The 24834-nt window shown below is 62.0% G+C and overlaps 1 protein-coding gene across 3 annotated transcripts in view; it reads left to right on the top strand.

The window, feature by feature from the left end:
* TBC1D16 (TBC1 domain family member 16) overlaps nucleotides 1-24834 on the top strand; it is a 70767-nt gene that overhangs the window by 10697 nt on the left and 35236 nt on the right. For all 3 annotated transcript variants that reach the window (XM_080825740.1, XM_080825741.1, XM_080825739.1), the window contains exons 2-3: nucleotides 1374-1613; nucleotides 4253-4841. In XM_080825740.1, coding sequence (XP_080681866.1) covers nucleotides 1436-1613; nucleotides 4253-4841 — 767 coding nt within the window. In that variant the 5' untranslated portion in view covers nucleotides 1374-1435. The remainder of the gene's footprint in view (nucleotides 1-1373; nucleotides 1614-4252; nucleotides 4842-24834) is intronic.

Below are 24834 nucleotides of genomic sequence, written 5' to 3'. Positions count from 1 at the left end.
GTTGTCATCCCAAACTGAAAATTTGGCCCCCAAAACACTAATTCCCCATCCCGCCCCTCCCCCAGCCCCTGGCACCCAACCCCCCGTCCTACGTTCTCTCTCTGTGAATCTGACCCACGACTCCAGTGGCCTCATGGACGTGGAATCCTACACTCTGTGTCTTTCTGTGCATGGCTGATGTCACAGGGCACAGTGTCCTCAAGGTCCACCCATGGGGCCGGTGGCCGGGTGTCCTTCCTTCTTAAGGCCGAATAACATCCCCCGTGCGGATGGACCTCATTTAGTCCATCCGTCATCGACGATGCTGTCGTATTGGCTCTCACCTCGTTTCTTTTCTTTCAACGAGAGGAAGGCGATCGGGTGCCCCCGGCCCGGCCCTGCCCCGTGAGGCTGGCCTGCACCTGCCTGCCGCGGGCTGTGTCTCGGACACGCAGCACCTCTGGCGGGGGGGCAGCAGGGTCTGTGCACACGAGCTCACTCCCGTGGCTCCTTCCACGGCTCCGCTGGGTGGCTGCGTTCTGGGGCTCGACTGATGCGAAGCGTCTGACCGGTCCACACAGCGAGCGATCTCTGACGGTTGGGCTTTCAGCTGGAATAAAAATTGCTTCGGGCCGTCCCCCGGGTGTCGGGCTTTCGTCCAGACCGAGGACTCCTCCTTTATGAGCTCTCCCCGCTCACTCTCCTGCGAATCACCCTGCTCCTTCTGTCGGGGAATCTTGAGTTCTGTATGCATACTGGGTTGGTCCTCTGGTTTCTTGTTTACCGTTTTAATTTTTATTTATTTATTTTGTACGTTTTTTACTTATTTACGTGATCTCAACCCCCCACGTGGGGCTCAAACTCATGGCCCCGAGATCAAGAGTCACCCAGTCCTCTGAGCCGGCCGGACGCCCCTCTCGTTGGAGTTGTAGGCAAACTCGGGTCCTTGTGACACCCTTCCCAGCTGAGATGACCCGTCGCGTGTCGGGACATCAGGCCGGGGCCGGGGGTGGAGGAGGCAGATGAAGGAAGGAGGTGGCTCTGAGCAGAGACAAGTCTCAGTGTTTCCTGGTATCGCCGTGGGGGAGCAGAGCGCCTGTGACAGGTGGTTTGGCCCCTGGGGGAAGTTAGCCATGCCTGGAGTCATCGTGGGAAGGGCACTGCTGGTGGCATCCATGGGTAGAGACCGGGGTTGCCTTCAGCACTGAGAACGACCCGGCCCCAAACGTCGTCCATGGTGCCACGTGGCCTCGTGCTAGCAGGACCCGTCCTGGAGGTCAGCGAACTCCCATCCGTCTTGCGCATGCTGGTGTGAGGCAGGACACAGCGCCGAAGACACCCGGCCCAAGCCCATGACCTTGGCCTGACGTGCCTCCTCTGTTTTTCTCCCCCAGCCACATCTGGACGAGCCCCGCCTGGGCCGAAGCGTGCGGAGGATGGAAACACTCCCCCGGCAATGTCTCTGGGCCGTCTCCTTCGCCGGGCCTCCTCCAAAGCCTCGGACCTCCTGACCCTCACCCCGGGCGGCGGTGGCGGGCCCCCCTCCGTCCTGGATGGGGAGATCATCTACTCCAAGAACAATGTCTGCGTGCACCCGCCCGAGGGGCTGCAGGGGCTGGGGGAGCACCACCCAGGTGAGCCCAAGAGATGGCAGGGCCCGGGCGGACGGGCTTGGTTTCTTTCTAAAGTGTCCAAGCCCCAGCTTTGGAAAGCTTTGGGCCACTTCCCCATTTGTCCTAATTTCCCCATCTTCGAAGGGGCCGGTGACCTTTAACTTGTACACGTGGGGCGGGACGGTTTCCGGGGAATCAGCCTCAGAAGAGGACATTAGGTCACTCCCAGCTGCCAGGAGCAGGGAGCCTGCAGGCAGGGAAGTGGGCAGCCCTCCTCTGTGGGCACGGACCGGTACCCACGGGCCCCCTCCACTGTGGCACGACCGCACCCCTCGAGCTAGGCCTGGTGGTTGCTTCCCTTCCCACAGCCCGGAAGGCTGTGATGAGAACCAGGTGGACTGTAGGGCAGGCCCCGGAAAGCGCCAGTCCTGTCTCCACCTGTCCTCTAACCCCACGGTTCCAAAATCAGGGCAGAAAGTATCAGCTGGAATCTGCCCTGGGAGATGTAGGGGCCGCAGATCCATTCCCCTAGGGCCATGCCTGGGACACACCAGCACCGGGGCCTACGTGAGCCTGGGCTGGACACTTTTCCTGCGGTGACAGCAGCTTTGCGATCTCGTGCCAAGTCGCAGACAAAGAAACTGCCTCTTTCCCGGGGCTCAGGCTGTATCCTGAGCCCTGCTGTGGTGGCCGGCCGGCCGGTGCTCCTCGGGGCTGCGGCTCACAGCACAGAGCAAAGCAGTCGCTTCTCTTCCAGGTCGGGAACCGGACTGTGGCTGTCCTCAGGCCGGGGCGGGTCTGAGGCCGTTAAATCCGGTCATAGCGACGCGGCACTGATCTCCCTCAGCCCCACTTGCCTCCCACGGGAGGGACAAAATGATGGGTCAGTGATACCCAAGTCCTGTGTCCTTTGTTGTTTCTGCGGACGGCTGCGACGAGTACATGGTTTGCCTTATCTTATCTGTCCGTTAAGCTCATGAGAGTGCCCAGAGCCGGGACAGGCCTCTGTTTTGGACAAGGAGGCTGGTGCTCAGAGAGGCTGGGCCATTCCCAACGCCAGCCCGGGCTGGAGATGGGACAAGGGCAGGCTCTGGGCAATCTTCGTTCTTCCTGCGGCCTCCCCGGGCTGCTGGAGGGCCCTTGGGGCCCCCAGTGCACCTGCAGGGGACCAGCTGTGGCCTGTGGACTCGCCCACCCGGCACAGACAGAAGCCCCACACCAGACGTCAGACATCGAAAAGTTACAAATGACGGTCAGGCCTGAGCACTTTGCTGTATGCGAATTATGTGTCCGCAAAATAAAGACAAAACGTTTAAAGTACGTTAATGAACGGGTCCTACCTCGGTGAGTGTCTTTGTAGCCCCCGACGGTCGGGTGAGGGTTCGGAATCATCAGCCCCCACAGAGCTTGCCTCCAGCCCAGCTCTTTCCTGCACTAGAAGGGACCGCGGGCACCCACGTGTGGACACCCCAGCCCGTCCACAGCCCCCACAGACGGTTCAGGAGCAGGCCCTAGAAGCCGCTCTGGGCCGTGTAGACAGGGAATTCCAGCGTCCTGCATCCCCCGCAGTGTGCTCCAGAAGGGGGTGCGGGCTCTGGTGGCGTGTGGCCGTGGACTCCCGACCACGGGGCCAACTCTGAGGGTTTGAGGAAGGAACAGAGGTTCTAGGGCTGGATCCGAGAGTGTCAGCTCTTCTGGTCTCAATCAGAAAGAACAGCACAGCCCGGGGAGAACTTCGTGCGGATGCCGTCATGACGGAAGGCCCTGGGGTGGGGGCGGAGTCCCGGGGCTCCCTTCCCCGAGCCACAGGATCTGAGGGTATGGAAACATGTGGCCTCCCCTGCTCCTTACCGTTATCCCGGAGTGTCCCCACCTCTTCTGGAAACGGGAGCGAGGCTCAGGAGAGTTTGGTGCAGGTTCTCAGAGCTCCATGGGATGTGACAGCCCCGTTTGGCCCCGGGGGCTTTCTAGAGCGGAGACCAGGAGGCCTGGGCACCTGGCATGATCAACCCAGGAGTCAGGACATCCTGAAGTGTCAGGAAAGGCTGCTTGCTTGTTCCCAGACTGAGCATTCGGGGGCCCAGAGAGCCCACCCACTGGCAGCCGCCTCTGAGGGGGACCGCTCTTCTCCGGCCCTGTCCACGGTCTGGTGCCTGACATCGGGGACGCCCCTCCTTCCAGAAAGCTGCATTAAAGAAGATACACTGAGACCCCGACTGACTGGAAAATGCCCAAACACCCTTCTTTGGATTTATTTTGTATGAGACAGAAATACAGTCCACAGCTTCCGTCACTCCCAGGCGTGGTGAAACGGGGCTCCCGGGCCCTGGGCTCCCCCAGACCTGGAGGCTGGGGAGGGAAGCTCTGGGGCCGCCAGCCCGTGGCCGGGTGGGGCTCTGAGCGGGAGGAGGGCTCCCAGGGCATGGGGAAGTGAGGACGGGCCCCTGCCTGGGGGCCCGGTGCCCCTGAATCGGCTACGTGCCTCCAGTTTTCACTCACGGAGCCCGACCGCGCCCCCGGCCACGCTGCGCTCGGGGCCAGGCTGTCTGCAGCGGGCTCTGGCCCGGCCGCGTCCTGGCGGCCGGGGGGCGGGGGGCTTGACCAGGAGCCAGACAGAGGCGCTGCGGTCCCTAACGCACCTGTCCTCCCGACCCCCGCAGGATACCTGTGCTTGTACGTGGAGAAGGACGAGCTGCTAGGGAGCACCGTCATCCTCGCGTGGGTCCCCAACTCTCGCATCCAGAGGCAGGACGAGGAGGCGCTGCGTTACATCACCCCCGAGAGCTCCCCCGTGCGCAAGGCGCCCCGTCCGCGGGCCCGGCGTGCCCAGAGCCTGGGGACCCCCCACCAGCCCTCCCCTACGGAGCCCAGGCCTGCCCTGACCCCCAGAGATGAGGACGCCCCGGTGGTGGCACAGGGCAACCCGGATGCCGTGCACGTCAGCCCTTCCCCCCCGTCCGAGGACGGAGAGAAGCTGGCCCGGGGCTTGGGGGTGGCCCCACCGCCGGCCCACAGCGACTCCGGAATCCTGTCGGCGGTCGGTTCGCAGGACGGGGCGGAGGAGGGGCGGGAGCTGAGGCCCGAGGCCAGCGAGGAGGAGGGCTCCCTGGAGCTGTCGGCGGACGGCGTGAGCAGGGACAGCTCCTTCGACTCCGACTCCGACGCCTTCTCCTCGCCGTTCTGCCTCTCGCCCATCAGCGCTGCCCTGGTGGACAGCGGCAGCTCCGTGTTCCTGGACAGCGAGAGTGGGTGAGTCCAGAGTCCAACCCCCAAGGTCTGCCCTGCGCCTCGTGGGGGGCCATTGCGTGAGTCAGGGCTCTGCTCCCTGAGGGCTGCGGGCCGCCTGCGTCTCGCCCTGCCGGGGTCCGGCTCTCCCCACGCCAGGGCCTCGGCTCCGTGTCCCACCACTGATGCTGCTCAAGGAGACGGTGAAGGACCCGCGGGGAGGGGGGGGTTCCGCCTTCTCGCCCTTCCCCTTCCCCTCTGCAGCCTCACCTAGGATAAGCCGTCCCCACAGGTCTGACCTGCCCCGTGACCCAGACTAAACCCCATGGGGCCAGGCCCTGGGAATCCCGGTGCCCCAGTTCTCATCAGTGGGGGGACAGTGGCTTGTGGCCACCCCACAGACCCCAGGCAGGCTCGGAGACTCCTGGCTGGTAGCGTAAGGCCTTTGGGGTTGCAGCCAAACCAGGCATGTGGCCCAGCCCCTGCACCCGGGGGAACCTTAACCTTTCTGCCCAGACCCTTGAGCTATAAGAGGCTGGAGCACAGTCCTGGGGGGTGATGTTCTTGTCACTCCCTCTGTAGCCTGAGAGCCCGGGGGCACCAGATGCTGGCTCAGGCCACACCCCACCCTGGGCGCACCTGACCGGAGAGGGTTGTCCCAGCCGGTAGCAGCCACCGTGCAGCTTCATGAGGGGCCGCAGGGCATCGCCGGGGTGGGCATGCCCAAGGCTCGGGAACGGCGGCTTGCACTGACCCGGAGCGGCCAGGGCCCGTGCAGGCCAGGCCACCCCTGACCTCGGCAGCCCCTTCTTGTGCTCCGGCCGTGGTCCTCGCTCTCATGAGGTTTCTGGGTGGACGGCGGTCACGCCCCTAAGCCCTGCTGTGTTCAGCCGGCACGTGGTCACTGAACTCGGGCTGCGAGCCGGGCGCGGGTGAGGGGCGGAGGGCTCAAGCACTGGCGTGGGCACCCGGCATGCGTGCCTCGCGCAGCTCACGCTTCTGCTCACAACCACCCCAGACCCCGCGGGGTGGGTCCTGCCATCACCCCCCAACAGAAAGGGAAAGTGAGGCTCGGAGAGGTTATGTAACTTGCTGGAGGTCGCAAAGCTGGCACGCTCGAGGAGCTGGGTTTGAGCCCAGCTGGCTGCGCCCCAGACCCGGAGCACGCGAGGTCCCACAGGACGGACGGAAGCGGGGAGCCAAGGAGGAGGAATTTGAGCTTCTTGGGTTCTTTCCTGGTTTTATCCCCTCAATACGACGCGGTCCACCGGAGCCTGAGAGTGGCCTGGTAACCGCTGTCTCGTGTACTGGAGAGTGACTGTGGAGGGGACCGGCCGCCGCACCCTGTGCACTGAGCTGTGTGGGGTTCCCCACGGGGACCCGCCTGGGAACCAGAACAACCGGGCTTCCCACCGCAGGGCTTGGCCGGAGCTCCCCCTGGTGGTGCCACCGGCCAGCGCAGGGAGACCGGCAGGTGCCGGGCACCTGCAGGGCCCAGGTGGTGGGAGAGGGACAGGTGACCGGCACCTGCAGGGCCCAGGCGGAGGGACAGGTCCCGAGTTCCATCTTTACTGTGACTCAGGTGTGCTGGGCCTGGCCTTTGGTCTCATGGCTGAGGTCGTAGTGGCAGAACCAGAATCGGGGCCTGATGTAATGGGCCCTGTGGGAGCCCCAGTCGCATAAGGAGCTTGGATTGGGAATTCAGGAGACCTGACTGGCATGAACCCGGGAAAGCACCGTGTCTTCTTAGAACTCCCGTCTCCTCGTTCGTGAGATGAGGACAGTAACCTGTTTTATGAGGTTACCTAGCGAGTTCACTACTGGCCGCGTCCCACCCCCCACCGACTTTCTGGTTCTCCGCGCTGGCCGCCCGTGAGCACCTCCCAGGGGGCCTGTTTTACTCCCCTCATGGCCAAGCAGTTCCAGGTGCGTCTAGACCGGAGAGTCTCACCTGGGGCCAGTTCTGCCCTAAGGGACACAGGGCAGTCTTGGGACACATTTTGATCCCAACGGAGGACGGGGACGTGACTGGCCTCTGGCGGCTGGAGGCCTGGAGGCCGGGGTGCTGCTGAGCGCCCCGCAGTGCCCGGGACAAGCCCCCCATGACAGAGGGATCCTGCGCACGTGTCTCAGTGCCGAGGCTGAGAACCCTCCCAGACACACGGGTGGCCCCAGAGTAGGGAAATTTTGTTTTCCTAATTGTGGTAAAATACACATAACCCAAAACTTGCCGCTGTAGCCAATTAAAACTGTGCCGTTCCATGGCTTTTAGCACACTCAGTGTTGGGCAACAGTGACCGCTGTCTGGCTCCCGAACTTTTTCCTCACCCCAAAAGAACCCCCACACCCGCTAAGCCGCTACTCCCCCTCCGCCCTCCCCCAGCCCCGGCAGCCCCCCCCCCCCCCACCGTCTGTCTCTGTGGCTTTGCCCGTTCTGGACGTTTCCTGTAAGTGGAATCACGGCCCGGGCGGCCGTTCGTGTCCGGCTGCTTCAACTGAGCACGATGTCCCTGCTGTCCCTTGACGATGTCCCTGACGCGGGCCTCCCCTTCGTGGCTGGCCGCTGCTCCAGGTGACTCCAGCGGCGGCTGGACGCTCTGTACCACGTCAGTCCCCCGAGGGAAAGCGGGGTTCTCTCCGGAGCCGGGGTTCCGAGGCCGCGTTAGGAGGCCTCTCGGTGGTAAGGCTCCCGGAGCCAAATGTTTGCTTTCCAGAACCCCGGGCCCCCCAGTTCCCTTCGGGGTCATCTGTTTGCTTAGAGCTGCTTCACAGACTGTGGGTCGATCTCTGGGCGTGCGCAGCAGACCGTGGCATGGTCGGGGACGGGCCGCGTCTACCAGAGAGACCCTGCAGATCGTGACACGTGCTCTTCAGGCCCGAGCAGTCTGGTTAGGCTGAGGCTTTGTGCTGAGACGGGATGGAGACGGATGGGAGCCCTCGTGGCCTCCTGGCTGGGAGCCTGGGCTCAGCTGAGGTGGGGGCAGGGCCGACGTGGGCACGGCCTGTGTCCCAGATAGGACCTGACGGGTGTTACAGGGAGGCACACTGGTTCCTGACCCAGCTATGCGTGACAGGTCGCTGGGGGCCTTAAAAAGCAGGTGTGGATTCCGGAAGGGGCTAGGGTGGGCCTTGGAATCTGCCTTTTCACAGGCCATCGAGACGAGGGCCAGGTCTGGGCGCTGGGCACATTCGCTTGCCCCTTTCCTCTCCGAGCCACCACACCGGAGACCGTGGAAGCAAGGGGGACGGCTCCTCCGCTCCCTCCCGCCGCCGTGCAGCGCCCACACGGTGATGGGGCTGGAAATCCCGCACCGAAGGGTCGGCCGTGTGGGACACTGTAGACCAGGCACTCTGCGCCCAGCTGCGGGTGAGGACGCCCCGGGCAGCCTTGGAAACGCCTCTTGCCCGGGAGGCAGCCACACCTCCAGCTGCTGGGAGCGGGGCCCGGGGCTTGCGGCGTGGCCGCCTGGTTGAGAACCGCAGCTCTGAAGGGGACCCCAGGAAGAGAGGCGTGGTCCGTGAGCGCTGGACTGAGAGGGCGTCTGGGCGGAGGTCCAGAATGCCGGCATTGGCTAGAGCAGACACCCCGCAGCTGGGCTTGGCTTTGAGGACTGGCATGTGCCCATAGCGGCTCCTGGAGCCAAGGGTCCCACTGTAACTGGGCACTGGGTCCCCAGGAGGGGTGCAGGCAGGCTGGCTCACGGGATCCCTCTAGTGGCAGAACCGGAGAACTACATGTGGAGGCGGAGAGGCAGGCTGGGGTGGGCGGGGAGGACCGCCCCCATCCGCCCCTGACCTGAGAGCCCCTCTAGCATTTCGTGATGTGAGGCCAGTGTCCGTCCGTGGGCTACCTGTGGGGCACAGCCAGGCAGGACCCGGTTCCCAGATGGCCAAGGCACCTGCTCCACCCCCCCCATCCCACCCCCAACCCCCTCCCAGCACAATGATGGCCTGAAATCCTGGACCTAGTGAGTGCTCAAGGCCCGCTGGGGAGCGGGTGGCCGTGGAGGGCTGCTGCCCGGCTGAGGTCCGACTCCCGGAGCAGGGTGCGGTTCTGTGACTCCCACGGCACCGGGAACTAGGGCGTGGGATGGGCGTGCCGGCGAGGGTGACCATCGGGCAAGGTCAGCAGCGCGGTCAGCGGCCAGCCCGTCGTTGGTCTGTCCTGGGAGGTGCCTGGCCCCGTCTGAAGCGCCAGTAGGTGAGGGTGTCACATAGCAGGACCCCCGTGTGGGCCCCTGGGGGCCTGCCGAGCGCCCCCGCCCCGGGAAGGGCATCAGCGATGCGTGTGTAGAAGGGAACGCGGCCGCCGTCTCTGAAACCGAGTCTTCGGAGTGTTGGGAAAGAGTCCGAATCACGGAGGTAAAACACACTGGCGAGAAGATGTTCTTCGCGGAGCTTTTTACAGTGGAGAGGAGCGGCGGGAACTTACTGCCCGACAGCCGAGAAGGAGGTAGCTGCACTCTGGTTCACCCTACGAGACAAGGGAGTCTTATCAGGGGTCCGTGGGCCCCCGACCTCTTGGGCCGCTTTGTGTGTGTGCTCACGGGGGTCACTGAGGAGGGGGCAGCACCCGATTTCCTCAGGCGTCTGTGACTCCCGAACGTTTGGACCTCAGTGCCTCCTGGAGGAAGGCCTCGCGGCGTTCAGGAAGGCTGAACCGTCAACGTGGACGTTCGTGGTGTCTTAGCAGCAAAGCAGGGCCAATCCCACACACGTTTTGGTTAAAGTCTGTGAAAAGGCCCTGAGCGTGGGTGAGGCCGTCCGGGGCAGGGGTCGGGGGGCGCAGGAGAGCCTCCCCCCTCGCGGGACGGACTCCAGCTCTGTACCTGCGACGTAGTGGCCGCTGGCCTCCCGCGCAGCTGGGGATCTCTGGAAACGTGGCCGGTGTGGCTGCCGGCACGGGACTTCCACGTTCCGTCATGTTGCGGGATTTAAATTTAAACGGCGTGCGTGGCCGCCGCGTCGGTCAACACCGGTGTGTGAACAACGTGCCGAGATATTACCACGTTGTGGTTAATGTTTTCCTTTTCTCGATTTTCAAAAATGTTATTCTGTGGTTGTGTTCATTTTATGGTAGAAACCGAGTTTTAAAACCAGAAGGCCGGCTGAAGTGCCCGACTCAGACTGCTTTCCCCTGGCCTGGGCTGCACGCTTGTCCCTGAAAAAGCTCCCGCGCTGGCCAGTGACTGAGGTCCTGCTGGCAACCGATGCTGGTACCTGCCAGCGGGTCTCCAGAGCCGCGCCCCGCCCCCGGGGGAGGCTGCAGTTTCCCGTGTCCCGGGATCCTTTGCCCTTCCTGGTGCCTGCTCTCAGGGTGGCCGTCCCCGGTGAAGGGCTGCCTGTGGGGTTACGGAACTGGCTGGGGGCCTCTCATGGTGGCTTCCTGGTTGCCATGAACCAGCCTGCTCAGATGTGGGTCTAGGCGAGCAGGCACAGGCGCTGGGGAGACGCAGGCTGGGGAATGCCAGGTGGGGCCCCGCTCGGACGCCCCCCTGCCCTTGGGGTCCCGCTCGGACACCCCCTGCCCTTGGGGCCCCGCTTGGACGCCCCTGCCCTTGGGGCCCCGCTCGGACGCCCCCCTGCCCTCGGGGCCCTGCTCGGACACCCCCCTGCCTCCAGTCTTTGCTCCTGCCCTTCCCCATGCCCGCTGCCAGCCGTCCCGAGCCCGCCCGCTGTTCCGCCATTCCCCAGCCTTGCCGCCTCTGTCTGGAATGTTCTCCCCTGTGCCGCTGAAGCCCCAGGCAGCCCGTGGGCCGGGGACGACCCTCTTCCCCACCCTGCTGCACTCTGCAGGCTTCCGCCCCGCCGGGCGCCGTGTTCCAGCCGCCCTTGAAGTCCCCCGCCCGCGCTCTTGCCCTCCCTGAGTCTTCGGGTCCATCCAAGCGGCGCCGTGTGCTTCCGAACTTTCTGCGGCAGTGGACGCTGTCCAGGCGGTCGTTACTGGCCACGTTTGGCTGTCGAGCCTAGAAATGGGCCTCTGGTGACGGAGCAGCTGGATTTAATTTTGTCGGTCCTCAATGAATTTAAATTTTGATCGCCCCACGAGGCCAGAAGCTTCCGTGTTGGGCAGTGCTGGTCCCCACGAGACGGTCCCCGTGGGGAGGGCCCTCTGATTCTCTGTTGAAGGGAAAGGGGTCACAGAACCAGGGGCCAGGTGCCCCCCCTCGGCGGGTTTCCAGGGGAGCCGGAGGGTTCAGGGGGCCCTGACGCCGCAGGCAGAAGCTGGCGACGAGGGGCGTCCCTGCCCGGCTCCAGGCGGCCCCACCGCGGGACACGAGGCGGAAATAAATGGTATCTTAAGTGCTTTTTGCCTTTAGGAGGAAAAGGCTGCATGACACCGGGCTATCAGCTGTAAAGGCTGAATTATTGATATCTGTCGTCCTTGTCGGTGTAACTGGCCTGTGCGCACAGGGGACAGGCCGGAGGCGGGAAGCCCAGCCTCTCAGAAGGGTCTGGAACGGGCGGGCTCGGTGGCCCAGGTCTGAATGCCTGGAGGTTTCGTGTCAGGGAGCTGCCACAGGGAGCTGGGGGTGTCGTCCAGGGTCCCCCTAAGCCAGCGGAGGGGGGCAGGTGGCGAGAGACCACAGTTCTCAGACGGCCTGGCCGTTCTTTTTCTGCACAGCAACCTCCGGCCGGCTGGGGGCCCCTGCAGGGGAGGGGGCGAGAGGGACATGACCCCGAGCAGCCCAGGGCGTTGGGGGTATGGGGGAGCCTCCAGGCGAGGCGACAGTGTGTTTGCACTGGGGGACGTCCCAGGAGGCGGCTCCAGCAGCAGCAGGACCAGACGGGGGCGGGGAGGGTGTGGGGGTGGCCACCCCCACCCCAGAGACAGGGCGTCCGTCTGCCCGACCAGCTGTGTGTCTGGACAGACAGGAGTGGGGCGGCCAGGAGCTGGTGGCAGGTGGGGTGGCAGGGAGGTGGAGGGGTGCGTCCCTCCCTCGAGGTTTCGGGGAGCTCCCTCTGCGCCCCGCCATGGGCCTGCCCGGCGCCCTGCCGCCCGCCGCCCCTGCGGGTGCTGCAGGAACACCCACCTCGCCCCCCCGGGCCCTCGGCAGCAGCCTGGCAGCCGCGAAGCTGGCGGTTTCCAAAGATCTGTTGTTTGGGTTTGTTTGTGCTTCTGTAACTGGGAGCTGAGATGTATTTCTTTAAAACATCCCATCTCCCGGCACCCGGCAATCTGTTCCGGGCTTCGTTAAGACTCATCTTGTCGTATGTTTCTGTAGCGCTCGGCAGGCTCCGCGCCGGCTCCCCCTCCCCTCCGCGCGCCACCCCCTCCAGTCAAGGTGGCCGCCACCCGGGTCTGAGGGAAGCGGCTTCGGGAAGGGCAGCCGGCAGGCGGGGGCCCTGCGGACCGGCCCGCGGCTTCCGGGTGGGCAGGCTAGGAAGCCTGGAGGGCGTCCAGGACCAAGGACATGCCCTTCACCGTCTGCCCTCAGCCGTGGGAGCCCCTTATGGGGTGGTGCTGCCGCTGGCTCCGGGAACTTAGGAGGCTGCCCGGGAGCCCAGGCTGGGCCTCGACAGGGCCTCATCCTCCGATGTCCAAATCAGGGAGCCATCAGGGCAGGGAAGGGACGGGCAGGCTCGGTCAGGCTCGGTCCCCCGGGTCCCACGGGGCTGGGAGCCCGGCCAGCTCTGTGGTCAGACCCAGGGGTGAACCTGAGCCCCACCGTGACCCCTAGGGTGTGACCTCAGCAGTGTGTTTCATCTCCCCGTGCCTTGGTTTCCTCATCTGGGAAATGGGGCCATCGTGGGGATAGAGGAAGGTGGTAACGGAAAGCACGTGGGGGGGACTCGGCCATCAGTGGGTCACCCGTAGTCGTTGTCAGCACGGTCCGCAGCACAGGGACGCCTGCCGGGCACCCGACCGCGTACCAGCCCAACGGGAAGTGGTGGTGTCTTGGGGCCGCTTCGAGGAAGGACCACACCCCGGGCAGCTGAGAACAGCAGAAATGGAGACCCTCCGTCTGGAGCCTGGAGGCCTGAGATCGGGGTGTCTACAGGCCGAGCCCCCTCCAGGGGTCTGGGGAGGATCCTTTCTGCTTCTGCCCACTCTGGGGGCTCCAGGCATTTCTAACAGCTGCGTCCCTCCACCCCCGACTGTGTGCTCACGTGGCCTTCTCCGCCACGGCTCCGGACACCTCTCTGTGTGAGGACTCGGGTCGCCGTGTGTCGGGGCTACTCTGAATCCAGGACCGCCTCCTCCTGAGGCCCTTGGCTGACAGCCTCTGTCAAGACCCCGTCTCCAAAGAAGGTCATGTTGCAAGGTCACAGGTGGACCTGAATTGAGGCGACACTGTTCAACCCAGCACGAGATTAGGGTGAGCTGGTGCCTTTCATCGTGGAAACAAGGCCCAGGGCGGGTGCCGTCCTTGCCTCATTTGAGCGAGAACAGAGGCGCTGACAGCCCGTGTCCCTTGCTGGGGGTCAGAGCGCGTGAGTTCCTGGCTGAGAGGCTGGCCTGGGGGAGAAAGCAGTCGCTGGCAGTATGTACCCAACCGGGCGTGGCCGGGTTCCAAGAAAACTTTATTTATGGACCCTGAAATTTGAAATTCATGGAGTGTTCATGTGTCCTGAAATACTGCCTTCCTTTTGATATCTTCCAACATTGAAAAACGGTCAGACCCGTTCTTTGCGCAAAAACCTGTGCGCGGACGCGGGTGGCCACCTCTGTCATGGCCGCCAACACCTGGGAGCAAACATGATGTCCTTCGGGAGGTGAATGGACAAATGGACGGTCGTCCGTCCAGACGAGGGGTTTCTAGTCATTGCTAGAGAGTAGCAGAGGCTCCCCTGGGTGATCGTAATGAGAGGTGTGTGGCTTCGTACCCCTGCCCAACCCAGAGTGTATAAGACAGGAGGAACCCATGGGAGCTGTGGGCTTTGGTAATAATAACCAAAGTGGTGGTGAATTGTTACTGGTTCATCGATTACGACAAGCGTACCATGCGAATGCAAGGAGTTAATAACAGGGAAATTGTGTGCGGGCGTGCCCGTGCGTGTGTGTGTTGGGTGGGGGGATATCTAGGAACCTTCTGCTCAGTTTTTCTGTACACCTAAAACTGCCCTAAAAAATTAAATCTGCTTTTAAAAACAAGTTCTCAGCTCTTGGGTGGTACAGGGACAGATAGCAGGGGCCGTAACGGGTGATTCTGGTCTCGGCCAGCCCTGAGCAGCAGAAGTGTAATGTTGAGCCCCTGTACATGGTTTAAAATTTTCTAATAGTCTCATTTTTGAACACTAGAATTTGAAATGCAAAAAAAAAAAAAAAAAAAAAACCATGCACAGGGAGGTCCCATGAACCCTTCAGCCAGCCTCCCCCCAATGGCATCATCCTGCTCGAGGCCATAGTACGCCTTCCAAGCCAGGAAGCCCGTTGGCGGCTGGGTGCCCGCAGAGCTCTGTGCGGTGGTGTCATTCTGTGTCACCATCAGCCCAGCCGAGACACCCCCACGGCTCCCTTGTGTCAGCTTGGCACCACCAAGAAGACCATCCCGCCGTCAAATTGCTTTTGCATCCGCGCCGGTCATCGTTTGGGCGTATTTGTGTGGGTCTAACAGCCACCCTTTTTAAAAGTGAAAAAGAGATACGTAAGAGTAATTTTAACGGTTATCCAGCATACCCCAAATATTACCATGGCAACGTGTGATCAACATCCCATTATTGGTGATGTCTCTGGGGACCGAGTCTTAGGAATCCCGCGTGCACTTCACCCGTAGAGCTCATCTCAGGGTAAACTCGCCATCCTCCACGTGCTCGGGGCCATGTGCGGCTCGGGGCCACCGCGTTGGCCGGCTCCGCCTGGCGTCCGGCTGTTTTGTTTAGGTTTTTCTGGGCAGTCCTTTCCCCTGGACGTCCCTCTCTCTTTGTCCGTGATGGCTGGGCAGCTTCTAGGAGGAGGGCTGGGCGGTGTTCCGTTGTCCGTGCTGGGGAAGTCCTGCGGATCTGACCCCTCCCTGGCTCTGAGCAGGGATTTCGGAGGTCCCCGGCCAAGGGTGTCACCCAGGGAAGTGACCGCACCTGGTGGGTCCCCTGGAAATCATGTTGTTGCTGTCCGCCCTGCAAAGGACCGTCCACTCTTTAGAAAGCTGGCCTCTTTCTGTGAAAGCTGTCAGGACGCGGGAGGAAGGAAGCGCACCAGTCCCTCCAGAACCGAGAAGGAGGACGTTTAGCCTCCTGGACAGGGGACGCTCCCCGGGGACGCGGGGCTCCCGCGGCAGGAGGCACGTTGTCCTTCCCTGCTCTGCTCACAAACCATGACAGCCCCTCTGGGGGTCCTTGATGCAACCGTGGATGATTTGTTGCACGGGGCCTGGAGGGATGCTCACCGGGGAGCGCTTCTGCTCTGACGGCATGAAGCCGCCCGCCTTCGGGAGCAAGAAGCCAGGGTCCCCAGGGCTCCCTGGGTGTTGCCTCAGCAGCCTTGGGCAGGGGCTCCGCGGGGCCTGAGGCCCGCGGCAGCTTCCCAGAGATGGAAGCACGAGGTCACAGAGCAGCCACGCGGCAGTGCCTCCCAGGTGAGACGCGGAGCTCATGCTCTGTCTCTGGGGACCCACGTCTGGCTGTTGCAACGTAACCCAATACCGATGAAATTCTCCCTAAAAGAGAGGAGTAGTGGCAAATGACCTTGTCTTTTTTTGTTTTGTTTTTTTGTAAGGTTTATTTGCTTATTTGAGAGAGAGCGCGCGCAGGGGGAGGGGCAGAGGGAGAGGGAGAGAGAGTCCCAGGCAGGCTCCCCCGCTGACCACGGAGCCTGACAGGGGGCTCGGTCTCACGACCCTGAGACCATGACCCGAGCTGAAATCAGGAGTCGGACGCTTCACTGACAGCCTCCCAGGTGCCCCCAACCTTTGTCTTTTGATTGAGACGTCCTTGTACCCACGCTGTTCGCGTCAGCATTCGTTCCCAGCAGAGTAGCCCGAAAGGACATTTTTGCTTGGGTTTTCTGTTTGCTTCAGCCAATGTTCCTCAAACACCTGTGATGCGCAGGGGGACAAAGGGCTCCTGGTAGAGCCCCCACCTGTGTCCAGAACATGCTTCCTGCTTCGGGGAACCTGAAGGTACGGTTTTCCTGAGGATCCTGGCCTTTGAGGGTGGAGGCCTGGATTCCGGGGCGAGCAGGTGGCCCAGGACAAGTCCCTGGCCTTCCTTCGCGGCCAGCAGTGACACAGATCAGTCCCCGAATGTAGTGGCGCTGGACCCGAGCCACAGGTCCCGTCCTGGCTCTGCCCGGCCACATGCCCTGGCAAGTCCCTGCCCTCACTGCCCCCCTTTCTCCACACGGTGGGCACAGTGACTGGTGCGACCACAAGGCCGGCAAGGAGCCTGGCCCCTCTGTGCTCCTGGGGTCCACGGTAGGCAGGAGCTCCCCCCCATCTCAGCCTTAGGTCCAGAGGGAGGGGGCACGGAGACTGGCCCAGGGTTAGAGGGCACACCCTCTACTCTTCCATTTTGCTCGATGGCCTCCAAGAAGGTGCGGACCTTTCGGGAAGAGGGGTCTGTCCCGAGGGTCTCTGAGTGTCTTTGGAGCCCAAAGGGGCTTAGGAAGGAGGTGCCTGCCAGGGTCGGGGGACATGGGAGTAAGAAGCTGGAAGGGGGAATGTTCTGGAAGGGCGAGGGTGGCTGTCTTCTGGAAGGAGACCTGCACACATCAGGGAGGTGGGTGTAAGACAGACCCCGGACCCAGCAGAGGGGGCAGGTGGGCGGCGTGGCCTCTCCCAGGAGCCCCGGGGCTGGCGGCTAGTGCCGGGCTCTTAGATGGCAGACGCACCAGGGTCTGTCTTGCTTCTGTAAATATTTAAACACGGGAAGGATTATTTTTGGTGGCTACGGTCTCTCTCCAAGCCTGGCGGGCTGCCGGGCTGCCAGGAAGGGTGTCGAGGGACAGCAGGCTCCCTGCACGCCCCCCGTGCTCCCCGTCCTGGTGATCCAGGGGCCACCATTTAATTGGGGTCATGGCCCCCCCTTTTGGGAGAGTGTGGACAGACAGAGGCTCCCAGCCTTTCCCCCACGGGTGGGAGCAGCAGGACAAAGGTGGGTGTCACGTCTGAGAAGTTTCCCTGATGCTAGTTGCAAGTGACAGTTCCCTGAGCTTCCAAGCCGCGAGCCATGACATGCAGGGCCAGGGGCCAGCCCAGCACCCCAGGGAGGCCGCCAGCTCTGCCAGAAACACCCGGAGTGAAAGGGCGCGTTGTGTGCCCCCGGCTCCGGGGGGGCCTGCGGAGAGTCCGCCTTGGGGGGCCCGGGCAGACGTGCGAGGAGCGTGCTTCCCGGGCAGCCCCGGCTGGCGGGGGACAGGCGAGGCTGTGGGCGCCCAGGGCCACTGGCCCGGTTCTCTGCAGAGCAGGCCGCCCGGGTGCCCGGTCCCGGCCGCAGGATCCGGTCTGTGGGGGGCCTCAGGGCCGCGTGACTCCCCTCCCACCCCAGGAAGGACCGGGCTGGCAACGCCGCCCCCGAAACTCCATTTTCCCGGAGGTGGCGCTTCGTGTGCCCAGCAGATGGCAGGCTTCCTCCAGATCAGCCGGGGTGTCCCCTGCCTGCAGCGCCGCCCTCCGCCTGGCCGGCCCCTCCCCCACGCCCCGCCCCGCCCCGGTCGTCGCTGATGGCCCTGGCACCTCCTCACGGGGGACCTCCCCTCCGCTTTGTTGCGGCCCCTCCTTGCTACGTCCCCCTGCGCTGGTTTGCTGAGCCCCTCCTCGGTGGCTGGGGACCGGCCAGCGCCTGCGAGCTCGGCCAGTTACACTGGGGGGCTGCGCGCTGTCGGGGAGGGAACTGGGGTGCAGACGCAAGCTCAGACCCAGGCCAAGCGCCCTCCGCTGTGGGACCCCCGTTCTGCCCTTCCCCGTGGCCTGTCTGCAGCCGCCCCCTTCTCACTGACCTCACACTCCTCTCTGGGTGCTGTTGGCAGAAGTCGCCGACATGACCTCTCCCCACCCCACGTCATGCCAACCACGACCTCCCCAAAGACCAGACAGGCTCTAGACGGCTTGGCCTTGGCCCCAGAGCAGAGGCACCTGGGTGCTGTTGGACCCAGGAGTGAGGCACCCCAAAGAATTGAAAGCCGTGGCTCAAACGGGTACGTGCACGCCCACATTCACAACAGCGTTGCTCATGGTTGCCGAAAGGTGGGAGCCCCCCAACGTCCATCAGTGCATGGATGGAGGAACTCAGTGTGGTCCGTCCACCCGGTGGGATGCTAGTCAGCCTTAGGAAGGAAGGACATCCGGCCACCTGCCCCGTGGACGGACCCAGAGGACACTGCACTCAGCGAGGCCAGCCACTCACAAAAAGGCAAATACCGGAGGGTTCCACTGACCCCCTAGAGGCGTCATTTGTAGAGACAGAGGGTTGACGCGAGGTTGCCAGGGGCTGGGGGACGGGAAGGGGAAGGGGAAGTTAGTGTTTGATGGGGACAGAGTTTCAGTTTGGGATGACGACAATGTTCTGGTGGTGATGGGTGCACAGCAGGGAGAAGGTGCCTAATGCTACTGACCTGTGCACTTAAAAATGACTGAAATGGTAAATTTTATGTTGTATTTGGCCGCAATAGAAGAAGGGAGAGAGAAGGAAGAAGTTGAGGTCAGCAGGGCCCCTGGGACGGTGAGAAGACATGCGGGTGCCCGTCTCTCCAGCCTTTTGGGAACCAGGGTTTGCGATGAGATCCTGTAAGCTTGTGTGGGTTGTCGCCTTGGACTTCAGGCTCAGGGAGGTCCCAGGCTGCTGGCCGTGGGCTCTGGTGTGGCTCGGTCTGGAAGGAGAGCCTGGCACGGCCATTGGGGTGCCCCAGCCAGAGGGCTGACGGTAGCCCAGGCTCCCCCAACCCCAGGACGCCTCTGGCTGGCGGGGCGCACCCTGGGAGACGGCCGCCAGCTCTCAACACGGCTTGTTCGGTCCTTATGGAAAGCAGCTCAGAGTAAAACCGGGAGCCGGGCCCGGGAAGCTGGTTCTCCCAGGAGACTCCCTCTGCCGGGCAGGAGGACCAGGAGGAAGCCGGAGCCTGGTCAGGGTTAGTTTAGGGGATAGATACCACCTTCCCGTTTTCCAGAACTTTTTTTTTTTAAAGATTTTATTTATTTGACAGAGATCACAAGTAGGCAGAGAGACAGGCAGAGAGAGAGAGGGAAGCAGGCTCCCGGCTGAGCAGAGAGCCTGACGAAGGGCTCGATCCCAGGACCCTGAGACCATGACTTGAGCCGAAGGCAGAGGCTTTAACCCACTGAGCCACCCAGGCGCCCCCCGTTTTCCAGAACTTTGAAAGATAGATTCTCCCCTGGTCTCCTGGACCCTGGGGAACTGAGCAGGCCCTTCTGGGTATGGGCACAGGGCCCCGTGGCAGGAGGGAGGTATCCGCAGGCCTGGGGCCGGCTCCCTAACATGACCACCCCCCCAGGACCGTAGGAGGGCCCAGAAACGGCCACCGTGTGGTGCGACCTCTGGGTCTGGCAGGTGTTCGAGTTCAACCATAACCTGCCCTGAAAAGGCCAGCGTCCCTGACCTCTCAGGGGCCCCTAGGGAGGACCTCAGGCCATCCCCGGGGCCCACGCCTGGCTCATGGGCCGGCCTGGCTGGGAGCCCAACCCCATGGTGACTCAGCACCTCTGGTCTCTGCCGTGCAGGGCCATCCTGTGGACGGAGCCTGCTCAGACTCGCTCACGGGGGACCACGGGGCCTTTGAACAGTTCTGAACTCGGAGAAGGCCCTTAGCCTCGGAGCGTTGGGGAGGGCAAAAACACGAGCCCTTATTAGGACTTTCTTTCTAGCAAAAAAGCCCCTGTCTTTTCGCCCTTGAGCTCAGCCGGCAGCAGCTTCACTGGGGAGCTCTGTCACTCGGGCTTGGCCAGAAAGGTGGCTTGCTCAGGGCCACACTCCTAGAGAGGACAGGGCCGGCGGGGTCCCACACCCCTGCTCCCTAGACCGGTAGGGAACCAGTTAAGGAGGCTTTGGGCATTTTAACCACCTGCCAGGTGATGACCCATGCGCGGTGGCCTGTCCCTGGCAGGGACTCAGCTCGGGGCACCTCTCTGGTTCTGTAATGGGCAAAATTTGTTCCTGGCTTCGGGGCTTTTCCATCAGGGGAAGACGGTGCTGCTGGTCAGGGGCTTCAGTCGCGCCCCACGTCCGGGGTGCCCTCAGGGCCCCCTGGAACCCCAGCAGTGAGTGAGATTGCCGGCTCAGTGTGCCTTGGACTTTCACACCAAGTCCGACTTTGTATGATCGACAGTAGAGAGACGTCCCACTGACCCCGCCGCACTTTTTTTTTTTTTTTTTCAATTTAAGAAACATCCTTTGGGGAAATCTTGTCTTTCTTTCCTGATTGAAAGGCTTCTCCTTGGCAGGACTGAGGGGTCTGGGTCCCCAGAAAGAGCCTGGCACGAGAGGGCAGGCAGGGGTTGGGCGGCGGTGTCAACAGCCAGCCTGACGGGGACCGGGGAGTCACGGCCAAGCCCAGGGCTCTCAGCAGAACTGGCCAGGACAGGCTCCACCGTCCTGGGCAGAATTAGGCCTTGGTTTTTTGAGGCTTTAACCAAGAAAACAAGCAGGGGGCCACTGAGTTTTGCTTTGTCGCTCATTGCCAATCAAAGGACCAATATCCCATGCATAGAACCTTCCAGAAAAATGCCCTTCGCCCTGAAGTTAATGATTTGGGTTTTGTTCCCTCTGTGCTGGGATTGGTTCGTGGCATGGAATTTCGATTCACCAGGAGAAGCCCCGGCTGGTGGAGCAGGGCGCCCCTGAGCCTTGTCTGACCTTTGGGCAGCTCCGTGGCCAGGAGTCCCCATCCCAGTCGTGCCCACCACGCCCCTTGGGAACATGCCTGGTGGAGCTGACTGTGGGTTTGGGTTCAACGCATCTGCAGTCGACAAAGGGACACTATGTCCAGTTTGGGCAAATTGGCCACAACCGCGGCTGCAGCTGGGGAGACGGGCCAGCTCGTGTGACCTCTTTGGGCAGTGCTGCTTTGTTTGAGGACTTTGGAAAGAACATACAAGACGGGGCAAATGCCCACTTGCTGGGGAGCCCAGGGCTGGTGGCCAGGATAGCATCTCCCTGGCAGATTCGGGGAAAATCCTCAAAGTAAATAAATGGGACGATTTCTGGGTGGGTGTGATACCTTCCCCTCTTTCCTAATCCTTGTGCCTGGGGTGCGATCCCCAGGGCAAGTTCTGATCCTTTTGTTACTGAAGGTCGGCATGGGCCTGGACAGGAACAGGGAATACTGGCTTAAAACCCACACCTCTGCAGGTGTACACATTGCACCATACACGTGCACGTACCCATATGCACACTGCACACGCATGCACACGCATGCACACACATACCCGCAGACGCACAATGCACAAAGACCACACATGCATGTGTTCATATGCACAGAGGCACACAGGCATGCGTAGCCACATACACGCACGTGACACTTCCATGCACACACATATGCACACACGTATGCACAACCCCACGTGTGCCCATGTGACATACATGGGCACACGTGCATGCACAAACGCACATTCATGCAAACACGACGTTTCAGGAAGAAAGCTTGAACATACATCGTCTGAGTCTGAAAAAAATATTCAACATCCTCTCATTCTCTCCTCTTTAGTTTTTTTTGTTTTTGTTTGTTTTTTGTTTTGTTTTTTTTAAATCACTTTCAGAATTGCTGGGCTAGTTTTTCCAAGTTTAAGATATTCCCCTGCATCTCTCCTATTGGCACAGCAGCCGGGACCTCAGTGGGCTCCCAGAGGGGTGAGGCCACGGTCCCAGTGCTGGAAGGGGAGTGCGCTTCCCAGGGATGCTCTCCAGGGACTGGAGGCCCAGGGCTGGTCCTCGATCGCCAGGCACATTCCGGCTCCTTTTTATTCTCTTTTAAAAAAATAAACTCCTTAAAGAAGAGTTTGTTGCTCACGGGCACCCACACAGATGTTCTGGAACAATTCCCTGTGCCGGCTGGGGTTGGGGTCATGGCCTGGGAGGATGCTCCTGGCTGGAGGCCTGGTTCTGCTTGGGCGACGACACTGGCCACATCCCCATGGCGGATCCTGGTCCCGTCCTTCCGTTGCCTGCGTTAGAGACGCCCGGGTCCCACTCACATCTAGAACCTTCTGCAGAAACAAAATATATCGTGGCGGGCTTTGTTCCAAGGGAGCTGGGGAAACAGCAGAGACCACAGGGCGGGAGCGCGCTGCGGACCACAAATTCCGATTGTCCTTTAGGTCAAGACAAATGCCGCCATGGCATCCCCAGCGCGCCCCCTCCCCCCACGCCCACCCCCCGCTGCCCCGCCTGCCCAGGGGAGGGTGTCAGACACCAGTCTGGCTGCAGGCGTCTCACTCAACCAGGGGTGACAGGTCCCATGAAACACGCAGGACACGGGGCTCAACCACACCCCCCTGCAGGGTCAGGGTGGCTGAGCCTTCGCTCGTGAATGGAAACCCCAGCTGGGGTTTTGGTTTCCAAGATTAAATCCATCCAGTCCCGGGGGTGGCCCTGCCCTTCAATAAGAGGCAAGGGATGGGGTGTTTCGGCACCCTGGGGTGACAGCCCCTCACGCTGTTCATCCTCCTAAGCTCCGCCTTCCAAGACAGAACATGCCTTTGTTGGGGGAAGCGTCTGTCCCCTTCTGTTCTGTCTTTGCCCGTGGAGGTCTTGGGGTAGGTGGACTCCACAAGGAAACTCTGCAAGTGGGGCCCCCGAAAACTGTCCTGGGGGCTGGGCCACCGCCAGGGTGATGGGGGGATGCGGGACTGAGATGTCTGCTCTTAAGCCCTGATTTGAAGCCATGTTGGTGCCCACCAGAAGCTTCCTTGTGGGTCGGACTTCCCTCCCGGAGGACGGCCTGCGGGTAGGACCCGAGCATCGATGGGGAATGGGGAGCCTGCGCCCGGCACGTCCTAGAAAGACCAGGTCTGAGGCCAGTGACTAAAAGGGGCAGTGGCTTTTGACCCCCAGTGGGCAGGGGCCTCGGGGCCATGAGGTAAGTGTCACTGCCGTGATTTCTTCGAGTGTTAATCAAACACTTTTATTTTCTGATTATCTCTCCGTTTGATGGATGGCAGATGCCAGCCCAGTCAAAATATAAACAGACTCCAGTCAGAACATTTCAAGGGAGGAATCAGCCGTTGCAGGGAGCAGAGGACGGCACCCGTCTGCTGCTTGGCAGAGAGTTTCAGTGGGAAAAATTATTTTCCATAACCTTTTGCTTTCTATTTAAATTAAGCTTCGCCAGGCAAGTTTGGCAGTAACAGAGGGCTCCTAATTTGGTCCCCCTTGACCTCTGCCGCCTTGATTGGCAGTCCGCTGTCGGGCTGGAGGTTGTGCCTGGGAGGTGAGAGCCAGCAGAACAAATGTCCAGGACAGCCCCGCGTCCCCCGAGGACCCGGGCGGAGGGGGGAGTGTGCAATTAGAGAGGTCTTCACACAGAAAGTTAATTAGCTACTAAATAGCATTTAGCACAGTTTACGATGGGAAATGCGCGTCTGAGAGCAAATGGAGGAGATCTCACCGGAGAGTGGCCGCCGCAGGGCGAGGGCAGTCCCGGCCGGCTGGCATCGCCCCCCCCCCCCCGGGGCCCACACGGCAGCAGGGCCGCAGGGCTGGGGCCGGCACTCCTGAGGCAGGCGGAGCAGGGGAGCAAGCATGGCCCGCGAGAAGGACTGGCCGTGTCCCCAAGCACGGGCCCCTCTGAGACAGGACGGGCAGGGACTGTCCCCTGAGCAGCCCGCCTGGCCTCAGCATGGCTCTCCCGCACCCCCCGCCCCTCCCCGCCCGCACACGGTTCCTCCTCCCTGCCGCAACCAAGGCTTGAACGTGTCTGCGCTTGCTGGGGACTGAGTCTGGAGCGGGTTGAGTAGCGTTCCCCCAAATTCATGTCCACCCAAAACCTCAGATGCGACCTTACTCGGAGGGTCTCAGCCCACGTAAGGGTCGGGACGAGTCCACGCGGGGCCAGGCTGGGCACCGGGCTGAGTGTCTTTGTGAGAGACAGAAGAGGCCACAGACGGACCCGGGGAAGAAGGTCTTGTGAGGACGGAGGCAGGGGGTGGGAGGGAGGCGCGACAAGCCAAGGATGCAGAGGCGGCCGCGGCCCCAAGATCCTGGGAGAGGCGAGGCAGGATTCTTCCCTCCTGCCTTCGGAGGGAGCGCGGGCCTCTGGACCCCTCGATTTCCGCGTGCTGGCCTGCAGGGCTGCGAGAGAGCACATTCCCGTCGTCTTAAGGGCATCCGGTTGGCGGTGATCTGTTCCGGCAGCCCCGGGAAGTGGACAGTAGTACGCCTGGACCTCATCCACATCCTCAGGGCCCAGGAGGCCGGTGTGGGTACAGGTGTCCGAAGGCAGAGAATGGCTTGGCGGGCGGGCTGAGCGGAGAGCGGGGGGCCCAGAAAGGTGAGGCGGGGGCGTCCGGACAGCCCGTTTTCCGTAAGACCCAAGTCCTGGCTTGGGGCTGGTCATTTGACCTTCACGCTTTATTTCGCTGTTGAAACTGCGGGTTGATGGCTCGAGGTCAGTTTTTTGTTTGCAGAGGGTAGGTTTTGACTTTGTTTGGGTTTTCCGTGTCTGTTTGGGTTTCTTTGCCCTTGATGTTTTTCGGGATTTGGAGGGATTTTGTTTTCTTTCGTAATTATAAAAGTCACACGTGTTTGCCAAAGTGATTTCAGAAGGGGGGGAGATCTTGCCTAGGACCGGCCGCCCAGCGCGGTGGCCCTCGGTGACACCAGTGTGTTTCCTCCCGCCTTTATTTCTTGTCCGTGTGTCTGCGACACCTGCCTTACTTCATAGAGTCAAACACATGCTATTTGGAAAATCTGGTTTCTTGGCTTAAAAAAAAAATTTAAAATCCTGTTATATGTGATACATGCAAAAAGCACTTGGGACATGTGTGAGGGTGCAGCATTATAGAATGAGCCCCATCTTCCCGCAGCTGCGTGGACCGGAGCCCCCGGGGGCTCCCGCGGTGTCTGGAAGGAACCACCTTAGGGACGCGGTGTGCGTGGTCTCCTCGCTCCTCCGCGGGGGGCTGTCCAC

Source organism: Martes martes (genome assembly GCF_963455335.1).
Source record: "Martes martes genome assembly, chromosome: 16".
NCBI classification, from domain to species: domain Eukaryota; kingdom Metazoa; phylum Chordata; class Mammalia; order Carnivora; family Mustelidae; genus Martes; species Martes martes.
This window is presented reverse-complemented; position numbering and strand designations above follow the sequence as displayed.